Source organism: Dermacentor silvarum, chromosome 9 (assembly GCF_013339745.2).
Source record: "Dermacentor silvarum isolate Dsil-2018 chromosome 9, BIME_Dsil_1.4, whole genome shotgun sequence".
NCBI classification, from domain to species: domain Eukaryota; kingdom Metazoa; phylum Arthropoda; class Arachnida; order Ixodida; family Ixodidae; genus Dermacentor; species Dermacentor silvarum.
The window spans coordinates 76320942-76332084 of record NC_051162.1 but is presented as its reverse complement, the minus strand read 5'-3'; the positions used below and the strand labels follow the sequence as shown (position 1 = coordinate 76332084).

Here is an 11143-nt window from a genome sequence, read left to right as displayed (position 1 = left end):
GCCACCACTCACAAACCATAGGGCGGTTGTGGAACATCCTTTCTGCCGCAGGCGTCACGAGCACGTGATCTTTTTTGGGTGATGGCAACTGGTCAATAAACCCACATATGCTACCTACAGGCATCATTGTTGCCGTATTCGAGCCCTCGTTATGTAGTGAACGAGAAGAAAGGGAGCCGAGGGGCCCGATTTTTTTTAATAAGCATATCATAAGAAGCCAATAAACAATAACACCAAAGACAACAGAGGGCTACGATTGATGTCATTCTTGGCACAGTGCACTACGCTATCTTATCACTGGGCGGAAACGCTGCCTCCTGTTGATGCTTCCGGTGCGAGTCACGTGAAATGTCGAGAAAAGTATCTTTCGCAAGTGATCGTTCATGAATACGGGCCAACTTTGTCAAAGGCTGTTGCATGAGCACCCTGCACGCGCTTTTCTTTGGCTTGGGCATTCTGTAGCCATGATTTTCTAGCAATACCGCTCAATCTATTCCTTTTCACGTTTTTCGATCTTCGTCAGTGGTCAAGGCGACGCTCTGCATGCGTTATCAACGGGTCCCATTATAAAATCAAAGATTTCAAAGTATTTTCTTGTACTTAAGCAAATTTGCTGCAAGAAAAGTTATTAAAACTTGCTAGATAAAGTATTTGGTTCCTTCAGAATGCAATGTACTCATTCTTTATCAATAAAAATAACTAGACCCTAGAAGCCGCGGTTAGTTGATGTGGGAAATTCAGGGCAGTGTTGCCACTTGTCTTCTGTTTTTGCACCTTTTTTTTCTTGCAAAACGTCCTCTCACTGTGAGAGTGGCAATTTTACTGTTTAAGAGCGTTACCTAGCAATACAGATTAAGTTAATATTGGTTAGTGTCCCTTCAATACAACATGGGTCATTGTTATATTTTTTTTCAGCTACTGTAAACGTTACAGCAACCTTGCACAGCTGGTCCAATGTTAACGTGGTACTTTAGCATGAAATGGAGGCTATTGGAAGTGTCTGTTGCATTAAATGTAAGCACATTTGATTATGTGCCTGGTGAGCGGCATGATTGTGATGCAAAATTAAATAGGACATGTTATGCAACAACCTGGTTGTGACAGCCGACATTGAAGTGAACTATATTTTATTGTTCTCCACCTGGAGTTCATAGTATTCACTCTGAGCTCAGTACCTGACCAATTTCGCTTCCACCCCCATCAAAAATGCATGTAAGAGCTGATAATTTAACTCCCGACCTTGTGTTTATGAGTAAGATCATGGGCCACTTGGCAACTGTGGTGGGTATAATTGTGACGTGTCTTCCATCTCTGCACAGGAAACATTCGTGTGGGAGCTATATCAGAAACGCTGCTGGGACTTCTTCCCGGTTGGTGACTGCTTCCGGAAACAGTATGAAGACGAGCTAATGGGCGCGGGATAACCATCGCCGCTTTAAGTTCATTCATCCATCACCAAGCAGCACATATAGCGAAAAAGCTTTGAAAACAGTTGTTCATGACAGTTCTTCCTGTATTCGTGATCAGAGATGCAGGAAGTAGTGATTCTTCAAAATGTTTAGCAGGAACTGTAATATTGGAAAGTAATCTTCAACTTGCAGGCATTAGTCAGTGCAGATAATATGAAGTTCTTTCAAAGTCGATTGTTCAAAATTGTATGTCGCAGAATATTTTGCTTGATTTCAAGGCACAGATTAAAAACGATGTTTTGAGGTGCCAAAATTCACGCATCTTGAAAAGTTTCTTAGTTGACTTGTGCCTGCAAATAATGACATGCATCTATTGCATTTAAAGATTATTTTCCTTAATTTGTCGCCTTGTATTGTAGTGCATTTGTTGGGTGGATACTTGCACATACTTCAAATTTTTTTTTTTTGCTTTAATCAGCTCATTTCCAAGAATGAAATGTACCTGGAAGTTTGCTTTCTACAAGTTAAGTTATTTGCAAAATCTGACAGTCTATTACAACTGCAATGTTTGTGAGCTTTTGACCCTCTAATTTGCCACAGACGTTTATTATTCAAAGGTTACATGGCAAATGTCACTTTACGGAGGTTAAGTCAAATACGTAGTGCTTCAGTTTTGTGGCATGGGTGCTAACCAGAGATCTCTGTTGAGAAGTGATACTAAACACACTGACAGTGCTGTTGAATCTTTGGGTACTGCATATCTGAGCTGTTGGCAGTTTGCATAGGCGAAACCCACTGCGTATGTTACATGTAAAAATGCTGAAAGAATTTCAGTGCAAGTCTGGGCGCGTACATCGTTATACGAGATATCACATCAACAAAAAATGCCAATCATTGTGCCGATCTAGTGTGTCAGAAATAAGGTTGTGTCTTCCATGTGATCTGACAGCCATGCTCTTCACGAGAAGTGGTAGATTTTGCGCGGAGAGCTCCATCGACCGCGCAGTAGCAATCACAATGCAATAGGAATGGCATGTTGTGTTGTAGGTGGTTCTAGATGTGTCATGCTCGATACAGATGGTGTAAAGGTATGTGTGAGGACAGTGTCTTTAAGTAGCTTTTCCAGTAGTTGCGCATGTCTCTTTTAGATATACAAGCTTCACTGGCCTGTTTACAAACAGCAGTACTCAGCTTCTCAACTGCTTTTACCTTTGTTGAACAGTGCCTAGTTGATCAGCAAGTGCATACTTACATGTTCCAAGCTCGGTTGTGTGCTTAGATGTCGTCGTCATAGAGCCTCATGCCTTTTCATTCTACATGATGACATAGCTTTCTTCTTTTGATGCTGTTTTCTACGTTGCCTCCATTACCTCGACGACATTGTAGGAAAGCAATGGAAGGAGAGACTGGATGTGTTGACATGGACAAAGGATATCATGGTGTTGTGTGAAACTTAATACACATAAACCTGTCTTTCGCATAAACCTTTGTTTAATATGTGGCAAGGAAATACTCCAAAGTCTCCATGACTCTGTATAATCTCTTGCTCTTTACCTGTATAGAAGAGAGCCTAATAAAGGTACATAGAGGATCCATTGAATGCTTGCATTAGATAAAGCTAACGAAGATGTTAAGGAGCGGTACTACTTTCGCATTTTTTGTTTCTGCATGCTACGCAGTGTCCCAGGTATATTACTCTTTCCCCAGCAATAGCTGCATATGTTCTTTAACTAATGGACCTTAACTGAGTCTTACCAGAGCCATACATGCAAAGGGAAAGTGAAGTGTAAATACGGAGAGGGACTTTCCCTTTGATTTATTTTTCTCTTGCACAGAGAGCTTGTTGCTGCAGCTCTTGTATGATGTGACAGAGTGAAAGTCGATGCCTTTGTTATGACTTGCATGCTGAAAGAGACTATGTGAATAGCTTAACTGCAATTTTGGTGTATGGTTTTGAGTTTTCCCATTTGAGCCTGTGCAAGTAATATTTCAGTGTAGTCATCTTTCTTACACAATTTTTGCCTTAGCAAATATATGTTTGTCCTCGCAGTTGTATGTTAAACTCTTCAAGATTACTTGAAGATGATGTTCATTGTTTGCTGCTCTTCTTGCCAAACAGTTCTGTTTGTTAATCCTGTACGCTGTTGCTGTCTGAATATTCTGTTGCCTAAGGGGACACCGATCCTTGCTTGTTAAACCTTGCCTGGATGCAGGCCGCAGTTTTCAATAAAGAGTAAAACCATAAAAAATTATGAGCATGTTCTTTTGACAGTGAACAAAGATGTACTGATGAAAGCCAAGGCGCACGTAAACGTTCTCTGATAAATGCATTTACACAAGCACTTCACAATCTGCTTACGCCATTTACAGTGCGTTGACACTGTAATCACAAGGTTCAGAGACTGTTTATTTACTAACATTCCCACTGAGAAGCACTTTACACAAGCATTTGACATTTATTATATGCATAACACAATGAATATTGCTGCGGGCTCAATGACATCGGCCCTTTCAATTTTGCTCATTTTGTGCCAGTGCTTGCAGCTGTGTTCGGCTGTGTTCGTTTGGGAAGCAGACAAAAAGTTGCACAGCTCTTACCTAGTCACATGTGCATCAAGCTGCGCTACATGCTCCGACTAGTTCTTGTATTGCAGTGAAACTGCCTGACGCTCAGGGTAAAACACCTGGCTTGCGAGATAAAAGTAATGAGTAAGGTATCGAATACTGATTTGAATATCAAATACCCAAATGCAGACGCATGCATTACAGTAGAAATATTTATTTTGGCATAATTAGGTGCCACGGTTATACTGACAGTGATAAAAAGAGCCAACTATCACGGACAATTATTATTAAATTTAAACAAATTCTCACTAATTGTCATTAGAAGAAATGCACAAATAGGCTCAATATATTCAGAGCTTATTTGAATAGAAGCTGCCCAAGAATGAATGGCTGCTGAATGACTTGCTTTCAAAAAAATTTATATAAATGGTTGTTGAAAAAAGGTCGGCAATTGTGGAAAAAGGAAAGAAAAAGCTGCTAAGGACCTGTGTGCCATGTAAACATATAAAAAGGCTCGTTGCAAGGAAAACATCACTGTGAAATATTTAGCGCACCCAATAGACAAGGACACAGTGAAAGGGAACACACGAGCTCTTGTGTCGTTGTCTATTGTGCGCGCTAAATATTTCACTATGAATACGTACCAACTCGACCAGCTAACAGTTCTGCTGAAACATTACTTGTAGCGTTACAAATAAAATTACACTAGACTGCAAGATAAAATTACACCATGACTAGACTGGAAGAAACAACAAAATACAGACTTCAAACAATAATCACAGGTCATGTGTACTTGCTGATCAAAATCGAAAACAAAGCTTTCATTACCCATTTTGTGTCTGCATGGCATCGAAAACCTTTGTCTTTGTTTCGCTTTTGATAGCTTGCTGTACTTCGTTCTCTGCCACAGTGGACATATATACTCCGACGTAGCCTGCGGGCGCGTGCGCGCGCGGCACGGCGACATTACGTCGGCTGAAGCGCCACCCTCTACAGTCCGACGGCTCCCGACCGCCGACGTGACCGGCGGCTGCTGACGCGCTTGGACGTCGTCCGGCTCCGAATAGAGCCGCCTTCATTTCGCGCCGACCGCGCCGAACACGTCAGCACCAAGCGCCCTTTCTCATCGCTGTAGCTACTCACCACCAGTACAAAATGGCCGCTTCACACGAAAACGGGGTGTACTCAACAGGCACAGGTCCTAGGGCGCCTCGATGCCAGCGCCGCGCATCGAGGCACCCTAACAGGTCCGAGTGGCGAGTCAAAGTGGCTAATGGAATTGTTTTGCGGGTTCACGATAGGTGGCGCGACGTTCTGCGCATGAACTGCGCATGTGCTTCTCCAGCTGCGGCCGCTGCGCCGAGTCGGAAGTGGTTGCACTGTAGAGAACCGGACATGCGCCTGGCGCGGCGTCGCCGACGTGACGTGTCCGACCGCAACCAACGCTCGCCCGCGCACCGAGAACGTCGGAGTATAACAGAGCCTTAACCTGCCTTTAACAGTGCATCAAAATATTTTGTTATCGTCGATATTCGAAAATACTGAACATTTCATTTTCGAATATAGTTGGTTTTTAATATTCAAGTCATATTCGAATATTCGCCCACCCCTAGTTAGAACCCCACCCAGGAAAAATATTTTTTTTTTCTCTAAAGCTAAAGTATTTTGATATAGGGGCTTTTTTTCATATGACAACCGCAGCCACATGAGGGCCCATTATAAAACCATGGTTTGGTTTCCAGAATGTTGGCCAACGTTTTACATTGTATTTGTGGGGCCCATAGCAGCGCTGTGAATAAGTCTGAATAATCTAGCATGTGCGAAAAGTCACTGTTCGGAATATAGATTTGTGACTGCACAGCCCTAGAATACTATAGGTAAGGATGCAGAAATGAATACAAATGAACGTTTTATTTCATGCTAAACTTCATTTGCCAACCCACCATGGTTTCAATTCCCCAGTCGGTCGGTGAATATATCGAATAATATGTTTAAGGAGCTATGTATTAGCACTAGCCCTTATAACTACGGCATGTTGACCGACAAAATAGTAGTTAGCGCAGCTGTGTTCTGCGTTATAAAGAATTATATGGTGACATAAAGGCTGTACATATAATAAGCCTCATAGGTATATAGTGTTACTCGCACAATATTTTTGACTATTCATTATTTTTGCGTTAAATGAAGGTACTAGAGGTCTAAACCTTAGAAATAAATGGTGACAATTATTAAAGCGCCGTCAATAATTTAATGTTAGCTTTTCTACCGCCAGTTTCCATTTTGTTTCACAGGAGGAGACTGTGTCATGATGTCACGACACAGAATGTGGTCCTGGGGGAGCAGGACATTGCGACGATTTGACACTCACTTCGGCTCGCTCGGCCGTTCGCTATGCTCAGTCGTCTCAACGGGCATACGAGGTGACTAAGCGAGCCGGAGCGACTGCCAAACGTCACCAATGTCTTGCTCCCACATACTATGTCGTGATGTCATGACATAGTATACTCCTGGAAACGAGACAGAAAATGGATGTAGAAAAACTGTTATAATAAATTATGAATGACGCTTTGATCAGGGCACGTCATTATTTTTTCTTGTCTCATAGAGGTCTAGGACTTTCATTTAAGCAATAATAGTGGAAAAATAGCTTTATGAAACAGAGCACGGTATTGAAGGGCTTTGTTGATTTTTATCATTTAAGATAGCCCATTCTTCAAAAACTTTATGTGCCTACATATTCTGCCAACTAACGTTAGGCAGGTTGTTAGAAAAAAAATTATTTAGAAAACATCTTGCAAGACGACCGAACACCCTAAGCCTTATCTAACTTGCGGCAAAATTTTTCAATTTTCTTTTTCTTTGAACAGCTTGGCTAACCTTAGCTGGGGAACTCGGCACAGCATGTACTTCTGAGCTATAATGTAGTTCCAGTGAGCGCACCTATATTTTGCATTTTAAGTGCACAGACCTCCCAATGCAATGGTGCATTATTAAGGTCATTAAGTCGAAAGCCAGGTATGTCTCATCGTTCCGTCGACCTTCAATGTCTTTGAGTGAAAACGCGTCGGCGACACAAAAGCTACAAAAACTATCATCATCAATGGCTCATACGCCCGTAAGTAAGCAAGATGGAGGATAAAGCGAATTAAGATAGGTGGTAAAGCGAATTAAGTGGATTACTCAGGCGAGTTAAAGGCAGTAAAATTTAGATTGATGATAAGCGAAATGAAAAGATGACTAATTAGACTAATCGAAATAAATGATGAATAAGAGAATTAAGAGGAGTAAGTGTATTAAGACGATGACTCAGCGAATTATGAGGAGGACTTAAGTTAATTAAGGGGGATGAATAAGCGAATTAAGAGGATGAGTAAGCGAACTATGAGGGATGACTAAGCGAATTAAGGTGGATGTGTACGCCATGTGTCCGTCTTTAGTGCATCGGCAACCGGGCTTCCGCCTTCAAGCCGTCTTAGGGATAAAATAAGAGACCCTGTAATTTTTTTCAATTACATCTTTGATTATCATAATTTTTTTTATATTTCGTCTGCCCATTCTCAAACCACTAGGTATGTGTCACTGTGACACAATATGTGTGTCAGCCTTACATGCTGTAGAATAAGTGTCGCACTTCTCTCTGCATTCATGCACCTCTCCTCACCAATTTTCCCTCCAGAAACAAAGTTTAAAGGCGATTCAAGGTCCAGTTGGCGTGGATGAAGGACAAAGTTTACTTGAACAAGTTGCGGGTGTTTTGGGTTGTATGAACCATGTGATTCACTGGGAGAGGCCCAGTAGCGTCTCAAACGACAGCGTTTGCGCCTTAGACTAGAAGCACAGCTAGTGTCTGAAACCCATCGTCTCGAACCGCTAGTTGTCGATCGCGAGGGAACTTTGCAGGAACGCACACCTTACCACCGCACGGTGGTACCACCAGCGTGCGGTACGGTACGGCATGGATGTACCGCGGGAACCGACTACTCTGATACCACCGCGGGAGCATCGTTACCACGTGCGCTGTGACACGACCGGTACCAATACTACCAATACCATTAGAAGCCACGGTACTGTAAGATGGTACTACCAGTACCAATACCACCAGTACCATACCCGGCTATCTTCTGGACCGGTGTATAACATTTTGAGACTACGCTATCGCCGGGATCAGCATACGAAAGAATCTAGAAACATGCATATATGGAACATACATACGGAAACATGCTGAAAACATACATACGAAAAAGTTGCGTGCTAACTAGCCAAATCCTTTAACAAGTCTTTCAAAATCGCCTTCATCTTGACATTCCTGCATTGACGTAGACGTACGTCTAACATTGTGACCCCGCATGAATTCCTGTTTTTAAGGCGACATAGATTATGAACGATGTAATGCATAAAGATATATTGTAAGACTATACAGATTTCTTTGAATGAAGATATGGATAATTTCTCCACGAATCTTTATAACGGGTGTTCTTTTTAGAAGGTCGAAAATAAAAAAAAAAACGAACTTGCCTGTGGCAGAGGGCGCAACTCTAACCCTTGATCTAAATTAGTCTATAAAGCGGCCAATAGAGTTACGAGAAATCAATATAATTATTTGAATTAATTACACAATTACGGTAATTACCTTCATAATTATTTCATTGCGGCACATTGGGAGTCTGAGATTTGTAGCTAGTGAGTATGCAAGGCATATATCGACTTCAAACGAATTCTGACAATGCCACCGGTTAGAGATATCTGCCGTCAGAGTTGCGGTAAAATGCGCTCTTGTTCCACTTACTTTCTTAAGAAAAGGAGATCTTATGCATTGAAGCACAAACATAACTGGAACAGCAATGTATTTCTTCAGACACGTTGAAAATTCGTATCTCGAAACCGGTGTATTCCTGAGAATTCACTTCAAGTGGATATGCCTTGCATGTTCGCTAGCTACAATTCGTAGATTTAGGTGTATGTTGTAAATTAATTATGAAGGTAATTAGTGTAATTATTGCATTTATTCAAAAAATATATCGATTTCTTCAAATAATGTCCGCCTCATTGAGTAATTCAGATGAAGGGTTAGCATTGTGTTATCAGTCCTAGTGTAATCTCTAAAAAATTGGTGCAGCTACAGAAACCTGAATAACCGCTTTACAAACTATTCTTCATATTGACTTGAATGTTTGGGCGTTGGGTCTCCAAATTCTTGTACCGCTTTCAGCCACGAAATATGATGGACTGTTGAGAAATGTGTCAAAGTTGCATAATCGTATTCCGAGGCGTTGCATACGCACCAGTTTGTAAATTAGCGCCTGGTTCATGGTTGCAGCTCACTTAACCTGTAAACGAAATTCACAATGAGAGCAACACAATGCAGAAGCGTGATCAACAACTTTTTAATTAATAATAAATGGTATAGTTCATGGTCAATTTTGGTTTTTGGTAAATGTTCGCGAAATGTCCCAGTGTGTAAACACGCGGAAAAATAGAATGAAATGGGGGGGGGGGGCAGCAATATATTTTGGCACACCTCATAAAAAGCTTTTAATACGCCTATCGCTAATGCTGCTCCTACAATCACAATTGCGCCGTTTGCGTCAACCCAATGAACCAAAACAATGTAATCATATCGCTGTCTGCTACAACGTCTGTGATCGAAAAGACCAGTTTCTGTCGTTCTCGCGCTTATGCACTTAATCACTTCTTGCCTACAATCCGTCTCCACCAGGCAACGTCGCAGCTCGAGATGCAGGCCTCCCTTCCCTCTCTTGAAATTAAGCCTGTTTGAATTTTTAAGCGCTTACCAAGAACGAAGGTGATAGATTGCTCAATTTTGTAGTACACATTGCTTAACTATGAGCTTATCGTTGCCCGCGCCGCTTGTCGGCGGTCGCTTCCAAGGATCGACACACGCCGTCTGCTGTTATGCACTGTCGGAATAATTATCGTCTGTTTCGGCGCCTGAGGGATTTTAATGATTATAATGGAAGGCAGAGACAGTAAAAAAATTAGTTTTCATTTTTTCGACGCGCAGTGCGTACAGTTACAATTACATGTTCAAATTTCCCGTTTTTTTAGCCTCCTAACGTGCGCTGTCGTGCAGCGCTGCAGACGTGAAACACCACCATCAGTGAGACACGTTTCTAATGAGCGGCTCCCGCGTCGTCGAAGCACCTGTTCTTCTTACACCATGGTCGTGATAAGAAGGTCGATACACATAGGTCGCGAAGCTTCGGGCGAAAAGCGGTTCATAACGAATTGTCGCCGACATCAGCAAGGGTGGTTATGGTGATGATGATGATGATTATGATTTATTGGCATCCCCTTTGAAACGGGGCAGCGACAAATAGTCACCTAGCCTGCTCGATTTAATCAGGTATACTATACATGTTCTTTATCTAGCATTTTTGTATACCTCTCATTATTATTTTTCTTTTTCAAAAATTTACCTTGTGCCGCTGCCTATGATTTTAAGAGATAAGGTCGTATCCATCTTTTCCCTGCTTTTTTTCCACCAGTACTCCAATCGTCTCTTGCTGATCTCTACGGCTGATCTGTTTATGTTTTCTTCCACTTTGAAACCAAGCACTTCTGGGAGTTGCACGTTACCTACGGTTCTCGCTGGGTGGATCCCGTCGCATTCCATCTGGATGTGCTGAGTGGTTTCTGGATCTTTAATACAGCATGCACATGTCTCATCTAGTTCCGAATATTTGTTCCGATATGTTTTCGTCCTTGGGCAACCGGCTCGAGCCTCAAATAGCAAGGCACTGCCCTTTGTGTTATCGTACAGATTTTCCCTTCTAATTTCTTTCTTCTCATTCTTGTAAATCTCCATTGTCCTTTTTGTTTCCATTCTTTGCATCCAATTCACGGTCTCTATTTCTCTTACTTTCTTTCTGATGACTCCTGGTTGTCTATTTGCAGTTTCGATTATCCTGTACTTGGTTGCCAACTTCCTTGATCTCTTCCTCCATTCTGTGTCCACGCTTTTCATGTAGAGATACTTGTGCACTTTAGCCGCCCATTTATTTTCATCCATGTTCCTGAGCCTTTCTTCAAAACTAATTTTGCTCTGTGCTTCTCTGGCTTCAAAAGAGGCCCAACCCATGTCACCCTGCACTGCCTCATTTGTGGTTTTACCGTGGGCTCCCAAAGCCAACCGGCCTACTTATCTTTGG

At 42.0% G+C, this 11143-nt stretch overlaps 1 protein-coding gene across 1 annotated transcript in view; it reads left to right on the top strand.

Annotated features, from left to right (window-relative positions):
* Positions 1-3658, top strand: part of LOC119465326 (ryanodine receptor-like) — a 116581-nt gene extending 112923 nt beyond the window's left edge. The window contains exon 14 of the mRNA XM_049655833.1: positions 1320-3658. Coding sequence (XP_049511790.1) covers positions 1320-1424 — 105 coding nt within the window. The 3' untranslated portion in view covers positions 1425-3658. The remainder of the gene's footprint in view (positions 1-1319) is intronic.
* Positions 3659-11143: the final 7485 nt, after the last annotated feature.